Below are 25,771 nucleotides of genomic sequence, written 5' to 3'. Positions count from 1 at the left end.
GCAAGGAATAGATACATATCCTTTGGGGATAAAAAAGGGCTTTTGTTGTTAAGGTGATACTACCTGGTTTGAAAATGCTTTGAAACATTGCAAATACTCTGATTAAACTTATTAGCTTTGTAAGTAGGTATTGTTTGATCTGCCTTTGGCACATTTTCTAAAGCCTCGGCGAAAGCTGCTGGCTCTGTATCTGGATACTGCAGTGAGGGACAGGTTTTTTTTTTTTTTTTGTGGTTTGAGTGAGTGTTGAACAATCAAGTTCAGGGAAAGTAAAACAAAGATAGCCTTTCCCTAGATAGTTATTTATGCTTCCCTAGATATTTATTTATTTATAGTTGTGCAGTTTATTTCTATCAGTGTAGCCCATAGAGGTTAATTCTATTTCAAACATCTGGCAGGATCCTGCCTGCCAATTGTGGAAGAGAATTATTTGGTCTGTTTTGTAGCCTTCCAGCATCTTTCTGTAATAAATTTTTTTTTTTTTTGCCTTTCAATGATTTTTGCTTCTCACCTGTACTCTCTATTTCATCTTCTCTCTAATCTGAGAGGCCCACCATAGAAAACCATCTTCAGGAGCCTCCGATTACATAGTGGCATATGATTAGAGCAGCCTCAGTAATGGCTTCTAGAGGTTTCCTTGTGAAAGCTGCCAAAGACAACAGGATCACTGGGTTGCTTGAGGAAGGCTTTCAGTGTGTGTGACTCTAGAACTGTATTCCAAGGGACGTTTGTTACATAGCAGAACACAGTTTGTGCTAAGTTTATTTTTAGAATGTAACATTTTTGCTAGAGACCAGCTTTCCCCAGAGTGTGTATTCATCTCAAATGAAGAAGGGTTACCTCTGTGTTGGGATCACCACTCCTTGCCTTTATTATTATTATTATTTTTCCACTCCTTACCTTGAGACCGGTCTTAGTTTACTATTAATAGCTCCGGTCATATCACCTGGTGGGTAAACGCGAGTATTTTCTCTTGTCCACCCTGGGAATTACTAATCTAAATTGCAGAGTCGTTTGGATGAAACCTCTGTCCACCTTTTCCCATGATGGACTTCCTGGTCTTGGTAGGACAGGGGTACGAGTGACCATCTGTTGCATGTCCTGCTGAAAACTGGTGTTTTCTCGGGAACTTTGGCCTGTCATTTCTCCTTTTTCTGATGGTGTGTCTTTGGTGATCTGTTTGGCTGCCCCTGAACCGAACTGATTACTACTTCTCATCTTGTCTCTCCCTGCTGCCTACCCCCCCGACCCCCCGCCCTGCCTCGCCTCATTCCCCCTCCACGGCATGCTTAGAGGAATGGAAGTTCTCTGAGAGCCAGGATCATGTTTGGCTCATTCTCCACTGTATCTCAGTGCTTGTTACTCTTTGTTGGATCTTATCCCCTTTGAGAATTTAGTGAAAGCTTTACACCCTCTCTCCACAAAAGCGTATATTCATATGGTTTTGGGAAAAGGAGATTGTAACAGGGAAGTAACAGGGCCTCATTGAAAACAAGCCACGAGAATCAAACCTCAGATTTATTGTGGTGGCTATGAGGGTTTCTGCTTGGTCATGTTCTCAGCATACACCTCATTATTCCTTACCATGTAAAAACAAGTTTGGATGAAGCTGAGCGTGTAGGGAGTTGGTGATGGACAGGGAAGCCTGGCGTGCTGCAGTCCATGGGGTTGCAAAGAGTTGCGCACAACTAAGTGCCTGAACTGAACTGACTGAGCATGTAGGCAAAGAGACAGGCAAGAAAGGGTTGGATAGAGGGTATGGTTATTTTGTTGATGTAACTAATCTGTAGAAAATTATTTCCTCTTCCTAACCTTTCCTTTTTTGTAACTCCTGTCACTTGCCATTCCTGCCAGCTTTCCCTTCTTTGGGTTGTATTTAAGGACACTCTTACAAGATTGTATCCGTCAAGCTTTAGACCCCATGGACTGTAGCCCACCAGGCTCCTCTGTCTCTGGAATTCTCCAGGCAAGAACACTGGAGTGGGTTGCCATGCATTCCTCCAGGGAATCTTCCTCACCCAGGGATCAAACCCAGGTCTTCTGTGTTGCAGGCATATTCTTTGCCATCGGAGCCACCAGGGAAGCCCCTTTCTTCTGAGAACATCTTTAATACAAATTTTCTAATCCACTTGTCCTGACCTTTGAAGGTAAAGGAGTGGATCACCCCAGTAAGCAGTAGATGGCACATTGGAAAGGTGTGTGGTGTACTGAAATTGAGTCTAGTCCCATCACTTGAGTGGGCAGTATGCCCAGTCAGTGTCTTGTGTAGGGGGCACGCTGCTGCTCAGTCTCCTTCCTGTTTCCACTCCTGTTCTCAGTGTAGTTTGTAAAGTCACCTGTTGTGGGGTGGGGGAGGAAGCTGATTTCCTTCCTTCCTTCCGAAGAGTTACAAATGGAATCAGGAGATAGAAACTTATATAGTACAATGCAATTATATTGTTATATACACAGTAATAATAGAACACCCAAGATTACCTTTTCTTGAAATCTAATTTCTGTAGCTTGTCTCTTTCTTTATTGAATCTGTTCTTTATTGTACTGAATATAATTAGCTTATAGTTTTAGTATCTAAGAAGTATTTTTTTCCTTTTGTAATCCTTTTTCATGATAGGTTGTTTTTTGATCATATTCATATTTGCACATGTGAATTCTTTTTCATGAAGTTGATGTTACAAATTCATGGACTTTCTTGTCACATATACTACCTCTGATTCTCTTCCCCAGTTTCCTGATTTCTCTGTCTTCCCAAAATGCAGATGAAAATGGGGAATTTACTCAATACTTGGGGACCAAGTTAACCAAACCCAGTTCTCAAAAACTTTTGACTCAGATAAGTTCCATAGGCTCTAGATTGTAAATAGCATTTCTGAATAATAGGTGACAGTGCAAACCTGTTGAACTCTTCTTGCGGATATTCAGTAATCCTCAGAAGGCCTTTGCTTTGTTGTGAAGGCTTTCATTTAATCCTCTTTATGACTTCATGAGGTTGATACTGATTTATTCTCATTTTACAAGAGCAGACACCTCGGCTGAGATAATTTGTCATAGGTCACACAACTAATGTGTGTTAAATTTAGACGAGGTCTTATTGGGCTTGGGCTGCCATGACAGAATACCATAGACTGGATGGTTTGAACAACAGGAATTTATTTTTCAGTTTCAGCTTTGAAAGTCCAAGATCAAGATGCTATCAGGGTTGGTGTCTAGTGAACACTGTCTCCTTGGGTTGTAGCCAGCTTCTCACTGTGTCCTCACACAGCCTCATTACTCAGTACTGCCCATGGATGGAGAGAAAGGAAAGAAGCTCTAAGGTATCTCTTCTGATAAGGGCACTTACTCCCTTCTTGTGAAGGCTTCAGTCTGATGACCTCAACTAAAACCAGTTCCTTCCCAAAGGCCCTGTCCCCACATACCATCACATTGCAGCCTTTAACCTACAAATTTGGGGTGGCCACAGTTCAGTCCATAGCAGACAGGATTCAGACCAGGCTGGCTACTTCAGATTCTGAATAATCTTGTGCCGAATTCTCTGCTCCCACAGTTTAGGAGCTTTGGTATCCAGATTATTTGGTGACTCTGTTAAATGTAATAAGTTGGCCAGCAAAAGAAAACTTATTGATACATGTGTATGTACTCCTTTAATACGGCCCAAGTGGCATAGTGGTAAAGAATCCGCCTGCCAAGCAGGAAATGTGGGTTTGACCCCTGGGTCTGGAAGATGCCCTGGAGAAGAAAATGGCAACCCACTCCAGTATTCTTGCCTGAGAAATCCCATGGACAGAGGAGCTGGTAGGGTACAGTCCATGGGATTGCAGGGAGTCAGACACGACTAAGTGACTAAACAGCAGCAGCAACTCCTTTAATATCATATGTATTTTACACTTCTTTTGCTAAAAACTAAGGAAAATAAAGGTAAGAATAAATAAGAAAACAGAAATCATCTATGATCCCACACCCTGGAGAACTGTTGCCATTACCATTTCAGCATATTTCTTTCTAGTATTTCTCTTTAGGAGGAGGGAGCAACTTTCACATGTGCTTTTTAAAATTTTTTCTTCTTGGCCTCTCATAAGCAGTTTCCCAGTTAAAATTCTAGAAAACTTCTAAGTGCTTTTTGCCTTGGAGAAAACATATTTGAGAGCTACTGAGAATGTAGAGTATTATATGAGCTGAGTATGGGAGAAGGTGGTCAAGATTGATGACTCAGGACCTCTCAGGGAGGGAGAAAACAGAATTAGTAGGTGTGTGTGGAGGGTGGGATTGATAAAAGTCAGTGCATGCTTTTACAGAGTGCATTACCTATGGAACTCCCCCTTGAAAATGCTCGTTACAAGCAAGCAGTCGTCCGGACTGGAGGTACGTTTTTAAAACTGCCATCATCAGATGGTTGGAAGTTGAAACCACTGTTTTCTAGGTGAGGAAATTAAGGTACAGAGAGATAAATGCGTTATTTAACCAACAGCTCGTATTGAAGGAGGGACTGTCTTTAAAGATCGTGTCAGCATAACTTCATCAAGCTCCTAGCACAGGTGATGCTCAGTAAGTGGTTTCAGAATGAACAGGTTTGCTCCTACACTGCAAACAATACTTCCAAAAAGGATCATTTGTTCTTTATTTAAAGCATTTAGTGCTTACTCCTGATGCACCCCAGTCTGTTTTTTTTAACAGTAGTTCAGTAGGTAGTTTGTTAGGTAGTTTCTTATAGGATGAAACTGTTAATTCATTTCAGTAGCCCTTCTTTTCTTCTTCTGCTGCTGCTTCTTCTGTTGCTAAGTTGTACAAACTGTTTTCTGTTTTATGAAAAAATAATCATGAGACAGTCTCTCCTTGTTTTATTTTAAAAACCTAGATTTATTTTTTAAAGATAAATCAGTTGTAATTGTCCTATTAGAAAAATGTTTTTGCGTCTCAAAAAGCTGCATAATAGTTTTCCTTTAAAACCCCACGTGAAAATTTTATTTTAGGGTTAAGAACTAGAGAAAATCTACTTTGAGATCTTGGTTTTTTTTCCCCTTTTGGATAATATAAATCATCATGTTTTCCGTTTTGCTTTGATTGCCAGTTGTTTGTCTAGTCACTAAGTTGTGTCTGACTCTTTGCCACCCCATGGACTGGAGTCGGTGAGGCTTCCTTGTCCATGGGATTTCTCAGGCGAAAATACTGAATCAGATTGCCATTTCCTTCTCCATTGATTACCAGTGCTCAGAGCTAAATTTGTGTGTTTTAACCAAAATATCTGTGGCTTGCTTCACTTTGTTCAGGTCTCTGCCTCACCTTTAATTTCTACCTTCTTTAATTTTACTTCCCTTAGATGTGATTTCACTGATTACATTTTAATGCAAGCTACTTCCTCTGCTTCATGAACATGCTAAGATGGAGATATATCAATTTTTATCTGTCTGCCTATCTGGGGCTTCCCTGGTGGCTCAGTGATAAAGAATCCGCTTGCCAGTGCAGCAGACTCAGGTTTGATCCGTGGGTTAGGAAGATCCCCTAGAGAAGGAAATGACAACCCACTCCTGTATTCTTGCCTGGAAAATCACATGGATGGAGGAGCCTGGCAGGTTGCAGTGCATGAGGTCACAAAAGACTCAGACACGACTTAGTAAACAGCAACATCTACCTATATATGTATAATTTTTTAATGATTGTGACCATTCCCTAGTACATTAACAACAATCACAATTTTGACATATTTCTGTTAGCACCTCACTTTGTGCCAACATTAAACAAGTACATGGTATATATATCTGTAAATATGTTGGAGTGTTATTTGTCCTCATGAAAAGAGCATGAAATATTTATTTTTCTAAATCCAGAGATTCTCATTTGGCCTTCTAACATTTGTGCTCTTCATTGTAACAATTTATATTCATAAGAGTATGAATTTGTTGTGTATATACATAGTATTTTCTGTGAAGAATCCTGTTTATTTCATAGGCGACTTCTTCTCCAGGTGGCGCTAGGGATAAAGAACCTGCCAGCTAATGCAGGAGGCATAAGAGATGCAGGTTCGATCCCTGGGTTGGGAAGATCCTCTGGAGGAGGGCATTGCAATCCACTGTACTATTCTTGCCTGAAGAACCCCTATGGACAAATATATAACTATATGAATTTGTTGCAGTATATACACAGTATTTTCTGTGAAGAATCCAGTTTGTTTCATAGGATACTTCTTGAGTTACATTAAAACCCCTTAAAAAAACCCTCTGGCTTCCAATAGTTTTCTAAGCTCTTGCTGGTTTTAAAAGGTAGAGTAGCACACACATCCCCTTCCCCTCTTTCCCAGATTGGCATACAGAAGAAGTTACATGTCAGAGTTCATAAATACTTTAAAGAAGAAATTAAACCACCCAGGACAAATGAACAGTTTAAAGGATATTTCTGGTAAGATTAAGAAAGTATTTTTGTTATTTCATTTTAAATAGAATAGATTCATGTCTAAGTAGAGTAGAATTTATATTGGACACTTTATTGTGAGAAACTGAGCTCTTACCATAATTCTTAAGCAGTCCCAGAGTGATCTTAATAACAGGTATATTAACTGAGGGGAAAACAGATGAATACATAAATGCAGACTTGGTGAAGAGAGTATGGACGTTTTAAGAAACGTGTACTCCACCCAAAGTAGCTGCTGCTGCTGCTGCTAAGTCACTTCAGTCGTGTCCAACTCTGCGCCACCCCATAGATGGCAGCCCACCAGGCTCCCGCATCCCTGGGATTCTCCAAGCAAGAACACTGGAGTGGGTTGCCATTTCCTTCTCCAATGCACAAAAGTGAAAAGTGAAAGTGAAGTCGCTCAGTCGTGTTGGACTCTTAGCGACCCCATGGACTGCAGCCCACCAGGCTCCTCCGTCCATGGGATTTTCCAGGCAAAAGAGTACTGGAGCGGGGTGCCATTACCTTCTTCTTCCCAAAGTAGACTCTTATTTAATTCTTTTTTTCAAATGCACATTCTGTTTGCTTAAATCTACATCTGCTCCTAGCTTTGAACATTGCCTGAAACGTATGTGTCACTTGGCAGGAAATTGACATGAAGGGGAAAGCACTGAGTAGTTGGGGTAGAACCTCACAGTTGATAACCCATCCGCACTCGCTGTGACCTGTGGCGCTGCTGGGAGGGAGCTTTGTGATAATTTTCTTAGACGCCGTCCTTAGGACAGCCCTAATGCCAGGACAGATAGGAAATTTTGATGTATTTTCCCTGTGATGCTTGTGGTAATCATCGATTTGTTTCAGAGTTGTGGGGTTTTGTTTGTTTGCTTGCTTTTAAAGCTGTTTGCATCTCTTGGCTGAGCTTAGTTTGTTCTTTGCTGCAAAGAGCATGTATACTACATCTGGTCTCTCTTTGTTCCTTTTCTTGATGTGTTTGTGCATCTTTGATCTGAGCCAGTGCTTGGTTACAAAGTAATCTTGGCAGAAGTTTAAAATACTAACATAGAATGCAGTGTTTTAGGAGGTTGATTATATATTTGTGATAATTCTCAACTTTGACATTTAAAAATCCTTGACGGTAGTTTTATCACTTAAAATCTTACTGGTAGTGCTAACTTATTGGTTAATTTAGTGATCAAACATGCACACACTATGGTTTCTGAAAACCTGGAAATTGTGTGTTTCTACTCTCTCTCTATTATGCTTTATTGATTCAGAAATAATTCTCTCAACTTTACTAATAAGAAGAGATGAGATCCTGTAAATGGCTGGTTGCCTGGCTTCAGAGTCAGAAAGTCTGAAGTCCAGTTGAGTCCTGCCCCTTCACATGCTGTAATACACAACTCTTTTAAAAAGATGTCAATAATCATGCTTGTCTCATTAGAGTCATCCTGAGGAATAAAGTCAAGTACCATGTGTAGACCTCTTAACAGGAAGGCTGACTTAATAAGTGCTCACTAAGTGCTAGTTTCTTTCCTGTTGCTTAGCTGTCTCCTTTTTTCTCCACACTATGTCAATACATATGCACATGTTAAAATGTGGTTTTATTGTATTTTTTAAATGATTTAGATTTATTTGCTACAATGTTAAGTAGTCAAATAATAGATCTGTTGAATTGTTTTTAGTTTTTAAAATTTAAATTAGATTATTCCTTGGTTCCTTAACTGTTGTCTAAAAAGACATCTGTAAGCTCTCCCCAGTACACTGCGTGCCCCCACCCAAATCTGCCAGACAGGTCGTTTTAGAGTATGTTTCAGTTTTCTTCTTTCAGCTCATCCCCATCTGGCCAACTGTGTTAATTCCTTGTTCCTGTTTTTTTGGTGATAAATTGCATTCATGAGGGCTCACTTAAAATAATAAAATAAAGATGATTTTTAAAATGAAGGTGGGAAATTTGAAGTGAAAAAAATACTAACTGATTATTCTGCTGAACTGAAAAGCTTCTAGGCCACCATCCTTCCCAGTGGTCTTAAGGAGAACTCAAAGTCTTATTTGGTTGTTTGCCAGTGTGAGTCCCAGCATAGCGTTTAAATAGAAGACTGTGTATTATTTTCAGTGTTTTCATATTTTGAGATAAAAACGAGGGAAAGCCCTACAAATGTGATGGATTTTTGAAAGGAATAGTTAACTATTGGGCAGCCTGCCTCAGTTAAGACAGTTTTAGCTCTAGGCAATTTAAAATTGCCTGTTTTGCAAAGAAGATATCTGGAAAAAGTGAATATGAATATACTGGTGCCAAACTGAACAGTTATTCAGTATTGTAAACCATGCTGTCCTTTGCTTGGGAGAGGCTTAACCAATTAAGATGCTTGTAGAGGTTGAAGAGATTTATAAAACTTCATTTTTATAGCCTTCCAAGTTTTGTAGCACCACCTCAGTTGCATCTAAGTGTAGTTCGTGTATTAGTAATTTGAGTTGGCTTAGCAGTAACTTCCAATTTGTCTTTGAAATTCATTTGCTATGCACTGCTTCTCCTCAGTTGAGAGGGTGTGTTTGCTTTTTAAATGAACAATGTTTAAAACATTCTTTCATAAACTTCTCACTACACAATTCTGAGCCTTTCTGTTGAGTATTATCATAAATTTTGAAGTATTTCCCTCTCCCAAAAGGTTTTTCCTTGCTATTCATCTTTGGGACGTTCTCCAGAAATATTTAGCCATTAACTCAGAAGTGAGTGTCATTGGTTGAAGTTGCTGCCTGGGCTTCTGTTAAATCCGAGAACTTGGAGAACAAAAATGAAAGTGTCTGTAACCCTGAACCAACTCAGCAAAGTTGCCAGTAAAGGCTTGTTTATTATTTCATTAATCCGCATTAACTCCACAGTAGGGAGCTGTGGCGCTTTATATCAAGGAACTTTTGGTGTTCATTTCCTTCTCCTCTGTTTCTTTTTGCTGATTCTCTTCCTTCGGAGGTGTGAGGCAGTCCCTGGCTAGGAGTGAACCTATCTCCCTGTGTAGTCACATCTTTTCTATCCCTCTTTTAAAACTCCAGCGGGGGGGTTAGGGGGTATTAAGTGAGGATGGCCGGGAACGGGAAGGAAATGGCACCAGTCCCCACTCGCCAAAGCCTGTGGGCTGGGACACCCGTCCTCACAGTCCCTTCCAGATAACATGAGCTCCTCTCATCCCAGTTCATCCAGTATCCTAGCTAAACTGGGTCTCTTGTTCATACCTCACCTACCCACCTCCAGTATCTCTCCCTTTCACCTCCAGCATAACTCCTGAGAGGGATCAGCAAAGCCACTAAAGCAGTGGCATTTGCCTGGGAGATGAGAATCTGGAATGACCATCCCTTATTTCCTATGGGAAGTTTGCTGCCGTGCCACGGTGTCACAACTCTCTTCCTTCTGTCAGAGGGATAAATGCGTGTCAGCTGGTGTGGCAGCTCAGCTACGTTGATTGGTGGGAGTGTTGGGAGCACAGTTTTGAGCGAGTTTAGCTTTTGTAGGGGTTGATTTTGTACTTTTTGAGAACCTGGGTTGGAGGAGGAAGGGAAAAACTGAGAAAGGAGCCAACAGTCTGTCATGTCTTGTGTGAACGTTAGAACAAGGACACGGACCTAAAAGGCCGCAGAGATAAAAATTCACTTGGCTGTTTTTGAGTTGTCTCTTGCTTGCATATAATAGGGTAAATATGACTTCTTTAAAATTTTTTTAAATTAAATCAAAGTAACTTCTTTAAGCTTTGCTTCTCTGGTACCTCAGTGATAAAGAATGTATCTGCCAGTGCAGGAGACACATTGGTTTGATCAAACTCAAGGTTTGATCCTTGGGTCAGGAAGATTCCTTGGAAAAGGAATGGCAACCTCCAGTATTCTTGCCTGGGAAATCCCATGAATAGAGGACCTTGGCAGGCTACAGTCCTGGGGTTGCAAAGAGTCAGACACGACTGAGTGACTGACCACCACTTCTTTACACTGTGCGTTGACTGGAGCCTCTTGTGTAGTTGCAGCAAGGACTGGGCCTCCGTGCACCACCCCAGGTTCACTTCGGAGCTCTGGCACCCCAGCCTCACCTTTTCAAGGGTCACTTGCAGTCTTTTTAGATCCTTTCTTTCCCTGTGATACCTCCAAGAAGACATTCATTTAAAAAAAAATGTGTTTTTTAATTTAAAAAATGAATGGTTTAAAGTCTATAAACCAAGATGAAAAATGACCTGCAACTTCACATATTTTTTGTGTAATAGTGAAATTTCAGTTCATTGTAGATTTTTCAAGAACAGTTTTATTAACTCCCCTCTCATTGTTCTTAACCCTTAAATTTGTTTTTTCATCATATGAAAGCTCTTGTGACTTTAAAAATAAACTTTTATTACAATGGTAAATCCATAAGGCAACAGGCTTCACTCATATCTCTTAGTCTCTTTTCTAGCTGAGAGAAATACTTCATTTACCTTCTTATCCTTATTCAGGGGGCTTTGAGGAAGGTAAGATTCTGTATGAAGAAGGAATCTGGATGTTTGCTACCAATTGTAAGATGTTTTACTTCATGCTTCCTGAAAATGCTATTATTAAATCTGTTGTATTCAGGCTGTTTGACTTATTAGTAAGATTAACTATTTCTTAAAGATTAGGCATTTTTATTTTAATTACTAATGCCTGCTAGAGGCCCGGTTTATTTCATAGAAAAATCATTACTTACAAGTAGCATATCCAGTGAGCAGTGTGGAGTCAGAGCATTTTGACTGGGATGAGCTCTCAGATCTTTTTGGAGATGGGAAAACTGAGCATCAGAGAAGGACAGCAGGATTCCCCATGAGAGAAATCCCAGCGCCAGCATGAAAACCTAGATTGCTAGATTCCAAGTCTTTTCTTTATTACTATTGCAAGTTGGTAGAATCTGATTTGTGCTTATTTTGTAACTAAATTGTACATTGACAGTTGTTTAAGACAGACCTGTTTTAAAAACAGCTCATCCTATACAGTCGTGTTTTGCACTGTCAGTTGCTTGTAATTGATCTCTATCTCCACTTTCCTGTCCGCTTAAAACACATACTAAATTTAGCTCTGGCTCCCGTTTTACTGGTAATGTTAGAATTTTTCATTCATAAATTACATTTGATTAAAATTTACTAGCCAAATCAGTGATTTGACTTTAAAAGAGTTGTGAAATTTTAAAACAGAGATCATAGTAGTGGTTCTATCCCAGGTTTATGTGGTTGATAGAAATCTCTTAACTGGCTAGGAAGGGGATCTCTTATATGCTTGAGAGTGAAAAAATTAAGAGAAGAGATATTTGATACAGGATCACCGTATTAATTTTAGACTGCTGCTTCTTGAGACCATCATGTTGTATATAAAAAGAAAAATTCAAAAAGCACTTAATTCTGAGTAGTTGATGAGTTGGCTGCCATCTTTTATCATGAGAAATACAACTTTCGTTGGAATAAGCAGATTTATAATTTCTTTACCTAGTAACAGGCGTTGAAAAGACCATGTCCATCTGAGGAAGTTTCTTTTATATTCTTTGATCCTAAATTTTGTTTGATTTGTAAAACCATAGCACTGTGACCAAGGAAATGACATTTAACCCGCTTTTGCTGAAACCTGATTAAAAATTAAAAAAATGAAATGGTTCGATTTGAGTTAAACAAGTATGTTTAAGTGCATTTATTATACAGAAATAGCTTGACTGTTATACTAAGTATAAAATTTTCTCCTGTTTTACATATTTGCTACTCATTATTGGGCTATATTGCTTTTGAAAATACATTATTTATTGTCAGTTTGCACCGATTTTCCTGGTAATACGGCTTTGAGTTAATAATGTACATTATAGTCATTAACAATAAAAGTTAATTCAACTGTTCCGTTCCATACATGGTGATTAGCATATGACTTATCTAATAAGTAATATTGATTACTTAATGTAAAGAAACTCCTAGACAAGAAAAAAATTATTTTTAAAATTTAGCACATGCAGCAGGGGGCACCAGATGAAGGCAAAAATGAATTCTTATATTTTTAATCAGCTGCAGCTTGTGTCCTATTCATACTTAAATCATGTGGTAGTTAACTGTTTCCCCATTAGTTTTCTTGATGGTTTTAACTTCTTAGTTCTAAAAGCTTTGTTGAAAACAGTGATAACTACTCTCAACTTATTCATTCAAACAAACTTCTTACAGCCAACCAATTTAGTAATTCATAAATTTCTTCTTAAAAGAGACCACATTTAATAAATAATTACTTGTTTGCAATAAAGCATTATTATTACAGTTAATATTATTACTATTATACTATATTATATTACTACTAATATACTATTATTACTATTAATATTATTAGTTTTTTAAATACTGTTTCTACAGAATGTTTTTTGGTTAATGAGAAAAGGAATGCCCTAATGATTTGAAGGCTTAATTTGTTTTCTTTATGTGTAAAGTGAGTGAATTTAAAAATCTGGAAAAATGTTCCCTTTAGATAAGAAATAGCTGTATAGAAATTTGTTTCCAGAAAGGCTTGTTTTTTCATATAGGTGATGTCATTAAACAATTGTTCTTTTGTCCCCCTCGTGCCCATCATCTAGTCCAATATCAGATGGAGATGATGCGGAGCCTGCGCCATGTAAACATCGACCACCTCCATGTGGGCTGGTACCAGTCCACATACTACGGATCGTTCGTCACCCGGGCCCTTCTGGATTCTCAGTTCAGTTACCAGCATGCCATTGAAGAGTCTGTCGTTCTCATTTACGGTTAGTAGGAGTTTCCTTTATTATTCTTTTCTTCCCTTAATATTATTGCTACTACTATTTTTGCTTTCTGTCTTTTTGCCTCTAAGAGCAGCCTGGCAGGCCTTCCCAAGTAAATACCAACCCTGTTTCTGCAGCAGCCTCAGCAGCAGCTAAGTCTAGACAGGGTTTCCTTCTTTCTGTTTATTTTTCTTGCTATCAGAGCCCTGATGTGTACATTTTGGAATGCTGGAGTAGCTGCTTCATTTTTATTCCTCCATCTCCCCTCCCTCATTTGAAGGGGCTGGTGGAACTAGACCAGATGTCTAACAAACCCCGATTGCTAGAGTGTCTGGCTCTGTACGTGACTGACCAATCATAACACAGTGTGCCAAGTTTTTTTTTTTTTTATACCTCTGACAGCAGCGTACAAAACCTGGACTGTTTCTTAGCACAAAGATTTTTTTCTTTTCGGCCGATTTAATGGTGTTTCCTCAAGCTCTCCAGACCAGATGTTCTGTGCTGTATCAGAACTGTAGGCAATTTAACAGCTTTATAGCCTTCCCCCTCCCCAAACACTCACAGTTTGCCATATCTGGCAGACTTGCATATAGTTTCCAGCTGAGAAGTAAATGTAACGTCCTGAGTATCTGTCAGAAAAAATACTAATGAATACGATCAATCTTATGAGCTGCCCCCAAATTGTTTCAGTATGTTAACAATTGGATTACAGTAAAGAACAAGTTGTTAAAGTGTACTTATATTGGCTGGAAACATTGCATCATCAGACCTTGATGAATTTTCCACTTGTTTCAATCTATTTTGGTTTTCATTTTATCACCTATTGCTAAAAGTTTCACTGTGTTAAGTTTCAGGCAACATGAATGTTAACACAGGTTTTAGGCGAATATTGGCATGCCGGAGCCGTTATCATGCAGCAAGTGCTAAGCTCCCTTACTCTTGGAGTGTTTAAGCAGTTAGTTTTGACAAAATTAGTTTCTTTAAAGCTAAAAAGACACTTGTGATTGCACCTTGACTTTAGTGGTTTTGTTTTTAGAATTTGCTTTAACTAAAAAAATGTGAACAGTGATTATTAGGATGGATAAATTGTTTGCAGGGCCATTCATTTAAATTAGGGACAAAGGAAATACACAAGTGCATCCAGTGAGTTTTCATATTTAATATTAGTATTTTGCTTTTAATTATGCAAGATATATATAAGATGTATGGAACATATGCTGTATTTAATTTTTGTCTGGTTCCAGCTGAGTAGATTTGAAAATAACTGTATTTTGTATCTTACATTTATACTTTCAGGTGGAAGTTATTCTGCCTAGTATAAGTAGGATGATAGTTTTTCACTTAGCGTTTGCTATATTGCTTTGAATCTGCTTCAGATTGTGCTCTGATCTTCATTTATTTTTATTTTATTCTTCATTTATGTTTATTTTGATCTTCATTTTGCTAAGATTGTACAATAATTAACAGAATGTGCTCAGAACCAGTGTCATTTGAGCACTGGTAGTGACAAAATTCTTAGTAATTTCTTTCTCTTTTCTTTATTTGAGATCCCATAAAAACTGCCCAAGGGTCTCTCTCACTAAAGGCTTACAGACTGACTCCTAAATTGATGGAAGTTTGTAAAGAAAAGGATTTTTCTCCCGAAGCGTAAGTGTTTGGGGGCCTATAAGGCATATGTTAAGGACTAGGTGTTTTTCTTTTAAGATACTAGTTTGCCACATGTATTGAGTCCTCAGCGGTGGTGCGGTAATGCTTCTGCCATGTGGACGGTAGAAGTGTCTGCATGGCTGAGTGCCCCTTGATCTCTCCCTTTCCATGTTTAAACTCTTCTTTATGGAATGTCTCATCTGTTGTTCTCACCATGGGTGAATGCAGTTAGAATGAGAATTAATTAGCTACTGGATTTGAAGAAATACATGATTAAATAAAAGGAAATGGGATGAGTGTTCAGCGGCTGTCAGATTGTAAGCTCTGTGTCAGAACAGTTGTGAGCCGTTTGTCTTATTTTCTGACCTCCTGTTTCATTGTGGGGGACGGGGTGTGGAAAGATACAACGTTTTAAGGGTTTAGTAAGGAGTGTGGCTTTTGGGAAATTTTATAGGTGACAGGAATGCAGAGAACTAATTATTAAAGCTGTTTTGTGATCCTGCATAATGGCACTGGGATATTTACATTAAAATTTTTTAAATTTTTGAATTCTTTCCTTTTCTGTTAATTATAGGAATATGTATTTCTTAATAAATTAAAGTTAGTGGCTTTGACTTCATTTGGGACAGACAGTTCATGACTAATTTCCCATTTGGCTTCTAAAGAAATTAACATACAAAGAATTTTAAAAGAAAAGCTAACTCATGAACATCTCCTGGGTATGGTAATTATAATTAAACTGTGAGAAGTTGTAGTCTTGCTGTGTTTTCAACCATTGTGTGTGGAATAGCCTGTGAGTGTCCTGCTCGTTGTTAATCTCTTTGAGTTCAGTTGGTTTTTAAAGTGAACTTTCCAAGAATGAGAGTATTTCTCTTTTCTAGCTGTTTGTTTTAAATATTTTAGATATAGATTATATAGCATAATTTCATATGACATTTGCATTTTTTAGTATGTGGAATTTCAAAGATACCTGATTATGAAGAAAGAATTGTTTCTTTGGGCAAGAGTCTTATTTTCTGGTCTTACAGCTCCAACTCAGATCATTTTCCGAATTGTTCAAATCACTCAACTTGTGCTTGATTCTGTAAATCTCTAGTTTCTCTCCCTTTTTTAAAGATTGCTAATGAAACAAACAAAAACCCTGAAGAGGGCCTGTAATTAGGAAAAATGTAAAATGTATGAAATAGTCATTTTAACACTTACTTCTGACCACCAGACTATAAAGTATTTTTAACATGCTTTGCAGATTGAAAAAGGGAAATATCACCTTTGAGCACATGTTTGAAGAAGTGCCGATTGTAATTAAAAATTCACATCTGATCAACGTTCTAATGTGGGAGCTAGAGAAGAAGTCAGCTGTAGCAGACAAACATGAATTGCTCAGTCTTGCTAGCAGGTAAGCAACCCTGTCTCATGAAAAGTCCCTTTTTTTTTTTTTTTAATCACTTTCTGCAAAAGATTTTTTAATTTAGACTTTACCTGTGAAACAAGGGGAAAAAAATGACTTAAGCATGTTGGGAGGTTCTTAAGACATAGTAACAGCACGTAGTACTTGTGCTGCTGCTGCTGCTAAGTCACTTCAGTCTTGTCCAACTCTGTGCGACCCCATAGATGGCAGCCCACCAGGCTCCCCTGTCCCTGGGATTCTCCAGGCAAGAACGCTGGAGTGGGTTGCCATTGCCTTCTCCAATGCATGAAAGTGAAAAGTGAAAGTGAAGTCGCTCAGTCGTGTCCGACTCTTAGCGATCCCATGGACTGCAGCCTACCAGGCTCCTCCGTCCATGGGATTCTCCAGGCAAGAATACTGGAGTGGGTTGCCATGCCCTCCTCCAGGGGTCTTCCCTACTCAGGGATTGAACCTGCAATGCCAGGTCTCTGGCATTGCAGGCATACTCTTTACTGTTTGAGCCATGAGGGAAGCCCGGAAGAGCACCATGGTTATTGGTAAAGTGAGATGAGGTTTGAATACTAATTACCTCTTGTCATTGTAGCTGACAGCTGCCTTGCCGTGTCATTTTTGCTTTGAGATGGTAAATGCCCATGGAGGAGGGGTTTTTTGATGTGGCTCAGCCTTATTTATTGTACACCAACATTAGAGGCTATGGTATTATGTCTGGATACTTAATAATGTGTAGAAGAAAACCAGAAATGCTTGTTTGTTTTACTGTGGCACTTGCCCTTGTTCAGATGTAGACTCTGTATAGCAGTAAACTTTCCACTTGAATTTTCAATCAAAATTAGAATTTTCTGAACCTGACACTGGTTTTTGCTCTCTTAGACAGTGGTGACATAATTTGCCCCATCCTGACTGCCTTAGCTATCTAGTTGCTAAGATACTATTTATTATATTGGTAAAATGCTGACTGAGGTGTGCCAAAACAGGGTATTTCCTTTATGGAATTAATGTTTCATTTCCCCTCATTTATTGCTTTTAACAAAAATATGAACAGAGTCAAGTATGCTGCTGCTAAGTCGCATCAGTCATGTCCAACTCCGTGCGACCCCATAGACGGCAGCCCACCAGGCTCCCCCATCCCTGGGATTCTCCAGGCAAGAATACTGGAGTGGGTTGCCATTTCCTTCTCCAATGCATGAAAGTGAAAAGTGAAAGTGAAGTCGCTCAGTCGTGTCCGACTCTGTGCAACCCCGTGGACTATAGCCCACCAGGCTCCTCCATCCATGGGATTTTCAAGGCAAGAGTACTGGAGTGGTTCCTCCTAAATGCTCTTTAAGCTTGATGCTAGTGATTGTTCTCTGTGGCGGGAGGAAGCTATCAGCAGGTAGCTGTAGGTAAACTATGAATATGCAGTTGCTGAATGAAAAACAGGTGTGTTTTCTTAAAGCAGCCAGCTTGGGACAGAAGCTCAGGTATTCATCAGATTTTTAGTTATCCCAGAGAGAAGCTTTACAAAAGAATATACAGGCCTTGTGCTTCCTCAGTGTAAGACAAGTGAGGATGAACCCGGAAGCACAGTGTGCCCAGTGCTCTTGTCCATGCACCAGGACAGGTGGGGCTGTGGTTGAAGAACCACCTTCCCATTGCATGAACTCATCACAGAGACCATTGGAAAGTCTTTACAGGGGAAGGAGATGGAAACTGGATGGTAAACGGAGTGCTAAGTAATACAGCCAGGTTGCAAGGCTCATTTGGCACTATAGAGTATACTGTTTGACTGCAAACATACATTCATAATAATCCTTTAATTTGTCTCTTTTAGAAGGTCATATTTTTCTTCATTGCTTTCACAAACACACTTGGCACACCTGTATTTAAAGCACTGAGCTAAAAACCTTTTTCAACATGCAAGGTTACAATTTGATGTATTAAGTATATAGTTATATAATAATTTTAAATTTACTATGTAAAAGCTTTTGCTTATATAATTTATGTCTTCACCTTTTCCCAAGCTTCCTTTACTGATCATACAAAACAAATACAGCCCTTCTCTGCTTTCCCATTACCAGTGAGCTGGTCTGCAATGTCTGTCTGTCCAAAGCAGCATTTACAATAGCCAAGAAACTGTTCCTAGTTCACCATAGCAACTAAGATCAGGACAAATATTTATTTCATTATAGTTTTTATCTTCTGTATTTTATGTGAAATAGGAAAAGGCCTTTGCTTTCCATGTGAAGCTATTTAAAAGGGTAAATTGGTATTCCTTTGGGGAGAAAAAAAAAAGAAGCAACCTTGGAGCTGTGCTTATATTAATGGACTGCTACATTGGCCCGAATTGATAATACTAATTTAAAACACTGAAATGTAACCTTCATGCCTCTCAAATTTTAATTTCTAACATTAGTAGCACGATGATGTTAATCATCATTTGCCATACAAATTTTTTCTAAGAAACTGCCTCAGAAATCATTCTGAAGTAGCTCCATAAACACTTTGCTTGGTCTTGCTTTTCACAACCCATATGTGTATATCAGTTTTTTTATTTACCTGATAAATTTGCTCTATGCTATGAATAAAACATACTACATTCCCTTTCATTTGAAAAATTCTGATTCTCAATTTTATTAGATGGAAGTTTTGGTATGGTTATTTCATAACAGCCTTTATTAATTTTTAAAACTGTGTTACACAAGCCTTCAGTTTTTCACACATGAAAAAAAATCTGTTTTTTTTTCCTCTTTAAAAAGTAAACTAAGTGTGGGCATCATACATGAAGGATAATAAGGACAAATTGACACTGCAGCCAGAGCAGGCCTTTCACTGTGTGTCCTGGTTCACATCTGTTTAAGTTATCTGTTTCCAGTTCTTTGTTTCCTGGGCAATAAAAGAAAAGACTGTATTATTGAGACTCTGAACAGTAACTCTGTTTCAGTATTCTGGTTGCACTGGTACTGAAAAGATCCCCATAAAGTTGCTCTTGGTAATGTACCTGATTCCCTGTGAACGTTATCTGTGAAACAGTTCTGTATTATTGTTAATTCCTTTTACCCTACAAGACCTGAACTGTGCAGATTTTCAAGTATTTCTTGCTGGTTAGGTTTCTGAAGAGCATTCTGGTGATAGACTGTTATGAGATGTTTACAGTCCGCATACCTGTGCTTGCGCTCTTCCACTATAACATATGCCTGTATAACACGTGATGGTAGTACTTTACATGAAAGACAGTTTTTGGTGGTGAGGGAAGGTCTGTTCTGGTAGTACCTTTCTTGTTGCTGAAATCGGTGCAGTCAGACTCCCGGATACAAGATCTGGAAACAAATACTCGATGTTTCTCTGCAGTGGCAGTAATTCTCCTCAGTGGCTTTTTCCTGTCTCTCTACCCTCTCCTCCATCACCCAGTCAAGGATTGGGGCTGACCTTTCCCTTCTCTGAATTTCTTTGCACTTCAGGATATAAATGACTTATATAACAAATAATCCTGTAGTGAATTACAGTATTTCATATTTCTTTGGGCCTCAATTCTTTCACTGGTGAACATGAGAGTTCAGGGTCTCTCTGAAGTCTCATCTGGTCTCTCTTTTTCTGCACCCTTTTCCCTGAGTATCTCCAGTTCCTCTTTGTACTGATTCTTTTCTGTTACATTTGTTGACTGGCTTTCTCCATTTAAAAAAAATAAAAAGTTTTTTTTTAAATGCTCGACTCTTGAGAAAAATTGAATGTTAAATCATACAATAAACATGCATAAACCTTTACTTGTATATCTTTGCACCCACTCTCTTTGTAGACATAAATGGATTCTTCCCTGAACCATTTGAAAGTAAATTACAGACCTGATACTTAACCCCTAAATACTTGAACGTGCATCTCCTAAGAATAAGTAAGGACATTTAAACTTGTTTAAGCTTCTCTCATCTTAAAAGACGAAGTTCCAAAAAGAACACCTTTTGACCTTGTATCAGTTTATCCATTTCTTTTCACCATTTACTTCATTTTTTCCTTTACAAACTTTTTAATAGGATTTTCTGCATGTCACTGTCTGTATTTACTCATTTCCCACTTATCCTAAACACTCAGTGTTCCATCTATTCTGTGATAGAGTTTTTGCTCAAGCCATACAAGATGACTTTATCACGATACTGCTGGATATGGTAGACTCTTAAGCATTTAATGTGCTGATAACAGATTCTTCCTGAAATATTTTGAGTCTAGGATTCTACTACTGGGTTTCTTGTCTTTCTCCACAGTCAGCCTTCCTCTGCTCATCCCTAAATATGTGTTCCTTAGGGTCTGTCTTCCTGTATGTGATTCCTGGGGTGATCTCATTTACATCCTTGTCTGTGGCTACCTTCGATCAGGGGCTCATTATTTCTTTTCCTGATTACTTTCACAGTCTCTTAATTTCCTGCTTCTGACCTTTTCCTCTTTTATTGCAGTTATCTTGCTAAAACTAAAGTGTATGATCACATTACTCCTTTGCTTAGAATTTTGGCTGAGACCCCTTTGTCCTTAGAATAGAATCCAGACTTCTAGCCCTGGCTTCCAAGAGTCTCTGCTGTGTGACTCTTTGCCTCTTCAGGTTCGTTGCTCTCTTTCCCCCTCATCTTGCCCTTCTTCTGAGCTTCTCATGTACTGAGTTAATTGTGGTTCTGCACATGTGTCACACTTTTCATGCCAGTGTCTCTGAACAGGCTTCCTACACACAGTATCTGAAGTGTCCCTCCCCGTGTTCCTTGTCTTCAGCTCCCATCTCCAACTCCTTCAAAACCTCAGAATGCAGCTGTCACATAATCTGGAGGGTCTTCATCTGATCCTATCAAACTATCTTTTATGCTTCTCTTCTGTTATAGTCTCCCACCACTGTGTTGCACTTCTCTCTTTGTGTTCCTTTCTTCTCAGTATAATGTTCTGAGTGTGACTGGGAAAGTAAGTATATACTTAGTAATGTATGTTGAAAGAATGCATGTGAGAGGACACAGTATTGTTAAATTTCAGAAGTTATTTGGAAAGCAGTGTAAATAATCAGTCGATCTGGACATTTGATTAGATATTGGGGGTAAAGTATTTTTAATCCTCATCTTGCACTATCAGCTCAAATTACAGCTGAATTAAAATCAGACTATTAAGAAATTGGAAAAAAAACAGAGTGAATACTTAATCTGATTTCCAAGGAAGAAGAAATAATCTGAAAGTTAAAGGTGATTCACACAATTATAATAAGATAAGTATGAAATAAGATTTAATTTGCAAAAAGCACTTGATTTTTAGGTTAAGTCATTAGGCCAAGCTATCAAGGTAAGGTAGGTAGTGCCAGACCTAGAATTAAAAGATTAATTTATACACACCCACAGAGACCAGATCTATGCTCTTTCTACTATTTAAGATGAAGAGGCAAAGCTTTCTTTTTTTTTAGGTTACAGATGGAATCCATATAGAATTCATGTTTTAGCTGGATCTAGTTTTACTCATTCCCAGGATTCCCATTCTGTTTCTTCCTCCGTCTCTTTTCTCTCTTAAGTGCTGTAACCAACCATTCATCTGCTCAGGCATGGAAACTGGGCATCACCCTTGATTCCTGGCTCAGTTCTGCCCATTTTCCCCCATGCTAGCTGCCACTGGGCGAGTGCATGCCACTACTACTACTGTCTAACGCCACAGTGTATTTCGTGTGTGTATGCAGTTTTAAAAGTAGAGAGAAAACTCACAGAAAATGAAGGCACCGTTTTAACCATTTTTAAGGAATACATTTTTAATATATTTGCAGTATTGTGCAGTCAGTACCAATTCTCATTCCCTGTCCCCTTGCAGTCGCTTGTTACTTTCTGTCTCTGTGGATTTGCCTCTTCTGGACATTTCATATAAATAGAGCCATATTATAAGTGGCATTTGTGTCTGGTTTCTTTCACTTAGTGTAATGCCTTTAAGTTCCATTCATGGATCAATACTTTATTCTCTTTATGATGCAGTAGTATTCCATTATATGGATGTATCACAATTTATTATCCTTTTCTTGTTCCCACTTTCTGGCTGTTTTGAATAATTCAGACATTAACATACACGTACGAGTTTTTGTACGAGCATGATTTTTCAGTTCTTTTGAGTGTGTGTGTGTATATATATATACACACACACACACCTAGGAATAGAATAGAATTGCTGGGTCATGTGATAACTTTGTGTTTAACTCTTCGAGGTACCACCAAACTGATTTCCACAGTGGCAGCATCGTTTTACATTCTCACTACAAATGTGTGAGTGTTCTAATTTTTCTTCATTCTTTCCAGCACTTCCATCAGTTCACTTCAGTCACTCAGTCCTGTCTGACTCTTCGTGACCGCATGGACTACATCCACCAGGCCTCCCTATCCATCACCAACTCCTGGAGCTTACTCAAACTCATGTCCATTGAGTCGGTGACGCCATCCAACCATCTCATCCTCTCTTGTCCCCTTCTCCCACCTTCAATCTTTCCCAGCATCAGGGTCTTTTCCAATGAGTTAGTTCTTTGCATCAGGTGGCCAAAGTATTGGAGTTTTAGCTTCAGCATCAGTCCTTCCAATGAATATTCAGGACTGATTTCCTTTAGGATGGACTGGTTGGATCTCCTTGCAGTCCAAGAGACTCTCAAGAGTCTTCTCCAACACCATAGTTCAAAAGCATCAATTCTCAGCGCTCAACTTTCTTTATAGTCCAACTCTCACATCCATACATGACTACTACAAAAACCAAAGCTTTAACTAGATGGACCTATGTTGGCAAAGTAATGTCTCTGCTTTTTAATATGCTGTGTAGGTTGGTTATAACTTTTCTTCCAAGGAGCAAGTATCTTTTAATTTCATGGCTGCAATCACCATCTGCAGTGATTTTGGAGCCCCCAAAAATAAAGTCTGTTACTGTTTCGTTTCCCCATGTATTTGCCGTGAAGTGATGGGACCAGATGCCATGATCTTAGTTTTCTGACTCTTTACCATCTTCTGGTTTCTACTCTCCACTGTATTCTTTGTATAGCAGCCAGGGTGGTCATTTTAAAATTTAAGGCAAAACATGTCACCAGGGCGGAGAAGGCAGTGGCACCCTACTCCAGTACTCTTGCCTGGAAAATCCCATGGATGGAGGAGCCTGCTGGGCCGCAGTCCATGGGGTCGCTAAGAGTCGGACAAGACTCAGCGACTTCACTTTCACTTTTCACTTTCCCGCATTGGAGAAGGCAGTGGCAACGCACTCCAGTGTTCTTGCCTGGAGAATCTCAGGGACGGGGGGAGCCTTGTGGGCTGCCTCTATGGGGTCACACAGAGTCAGACACAACTGAAGCGACTTAGCAGCAGCAGCAGCAGCATGTCACCATTCGCACTAACTATGTTCTTGGAGTGTTGCATGGACAGCCAACAGTTCCTCATATGTGCTTGTCTGACCTCCCTAACCTGTCTCTGTGTTCCTCCCATGTCAGGCCCCCATATTTTAAAATCTGTCTAGTTGTTGCCCATCTCAGGCCTTCAGCACTTGTGCTTTCTTCCACCTAGAATACTTTTTGCATGGCTGATGCCTTCTAATCTTTGCTTTCAACCTGTCATCTTTTAAAAGAAACATTCTGACCATACTGTCCATGTGTCTATCTCGTCTCTTCCCTTCTTCCTGTCAACTGTAAGCTAGTGAAGAGCAAGACTAGGAACGTCTCATTCACTGTTGTCTCCTTATCAAGAGCACTTCTGAGTAACAGCACTGAGGCTGGAACAGAATAGTCATTTAGTAAATAGTCTTTTGGAACGAATGAGTGAATCCTGTTTGTTAGCTAGTTATTTTTAGATTACATCTATCTGTAGTGGGCCTCACCATGGTAGGAGATGGTTGCAGGAGGAAATCAGTGAATATGATGGGCATTGTACAAACCGTTAGCATCACTTTATAAGAAGATTTTGGTAAGTAAGCTACAGTCAAAATTTCCGGAGAGGAAAAGATGAAAAATGACTATATTTCAGATTCTAGGAAAGGTAGAGGGAAAGGAGCCCTCTTCATTTGGCCTTGCAGAATAAATGCTGCTGTTACTCTTTCAGAACCTGCCAGGTAGAAAAATCACGTGCCAGAAGTATCAAGTCTCTTTGTCTGATTCTTCCTTTCTGTGAGTTCTAATCTGAATGTCTGGAGCACAGTCAGGGAGGGCCGTGGTGGGGATAAGGAAGTGTACTCAGGAGTACTGAGCTTAGGTTAAACTTGGTGTTCCAAAAGTACACGTTTTAGATAACCCTGCTGCTGCTACGTTTAACTGTTTACTGCTTGACGTGTGTATGCTCTGACAGTAAGAAACTGAACTATTTCAAATACTGTTGTAGTTACAGTTGTGGGTTTGATACAAAAAGTTTAATAACATGCTGACTCACATTCTTTCCTCCACCCTGGCTTTCTTGTATGTGTGTTCTTTTTTTTTTTTTTTTAAAGCAAATGGCAGATCACATTAGAGCAGTGGCAGAGCTTTAACTTTAAAAGTTCGACATGTCAGTATCTGTACTTTATATTTCAGCAATCACTTGGGGAAGACACTCCAGTTGCTGATGGACAGAGTGGATGAAATGAGTCAAGATATAGTTAAATATAACACGTACATGAGGAACACGAGTAAACAGCAGCAGCAGAAACATCAGGTTGGTATCTGGGAAAATTCAGCTAACATAGAATTCATTTCTAAGTGTGATGCTTCAAGAGTCATCTTCAAAATGACCTAAATTAATAAATCATTGACTCTTAGCTGGTAACTCTGTATCATATTTTAAAAGATTATTCTTTATATAGTATGTTCCTAATAGATTATTTGCAAGTTGTACTTAAAAATACCTGTCTTGAAGAGAGCTAGTATTTTAAGCTCAGATGGTAATGCCAAGGTTATGCAAATAAGGGCTACATTTATTGAGAAAATCAGGCAGAGAGATTCTGGAGGGTCACAGCTCATTTCTTTACTAACTATAATTGGTCTGCTAGTGGCTTATTGCAGTACAGTTATCAATCTCCAGTTCATTTTAAAAACTGAGCAATTGTGATTAAGAGCAAGCAATTTTGATAGGAAATAGTAGACCAACTGCTGTGAAATAGATAGTCTAATGCAGAAAAAGCCCTAGGATTACCTGGATGTTCTCATACGCACACCCATGCTGCTCTGGCCAATCATACTTTTCTTTGTTGGTGTTGCCTGAAGGCCATATGATTGATTCTCACAGTTGGTGGAATACTGTTTTGGACAATATGCTCCAGAATATTCTTAGCACTTGGTTCATAGATAGTTGATTCCAGGATGTACATCCATGCGAGTGTTTGACTAGTCTGTTCATTACAATGTACTTTAGGTGTTGGTAACTATAGAATTCTAAGCACAACTAAGTGGTTCTGAGAGTATTTTATTTAAAAATTAATTTCAATGTTCATATATTTACTGAAATTTAAAATATATTTTTTCAGCATACATAAAATATTAAAAAGCACATATATGTCTATAAAATACCTTTTTTTTTTTTTTTTTTTTAACTGAAAAGATGGTGATGAAGACGGTAATGGTGGATGTCTCTGGAGAAAATAAAACCATCTTGATCCTTTCTCCTACTGGCACTTCCTATAGTTCAGGC

At 38.9% G+C, this 25,771-nt stretch overlaps 1 protein-coding gene across 1 annotated transcript in view; it reads left to right on the top strand.

Annotated features, from left to right (window-relative positions):
* EIF3H (eukaryotic translation initiation factor 3 subunit H) overlaps positions 1 to 25,771 on the top strand; it is a 98,213-nt gene that overhangs the window by 67,979 nt on the left and 4,463 nt on the right. The window contains exons 3-6 of the mRNA XM_006061043.3: positions 12,959 to 13,126; positions 14,671 to 14,770; positions 16,017 to 16,166; positions 24,679 to 24,799. Coding sequence (XP_006061105.1) covers positions 12,959 to 13,126; positions 14,671 to 14,770; positions 16,017 to 16,166; positions 24,679 to 24,799 — 539 coding nt within the window. The remainder of the gene's footprint in view (positions 1 to 12,958; positions 13,127 to 14,670; positions 14,771 to 16,016; positions 16,167 to 24,678; positions 24,800 to 25,771) is intronic.

The sequence above is a fragment of the Bubalus bubalis genome, chromosome 15 (assembly GCF_019923935.1).
Source record: "Bubalus bubalis isolate 160015118507 breed Murrah chromosome 15, NDDB_SH_1, whole genome shotgun sequence".
NCBI lineage: Eukaryota > Metazoa > Chordata > Mammalia > Artiodactyla > Bovidae > Bubalus > Bubalus bubalis.
This window is presented reverse-complemented; position numbering and strand designations above follow the sequence as displayed.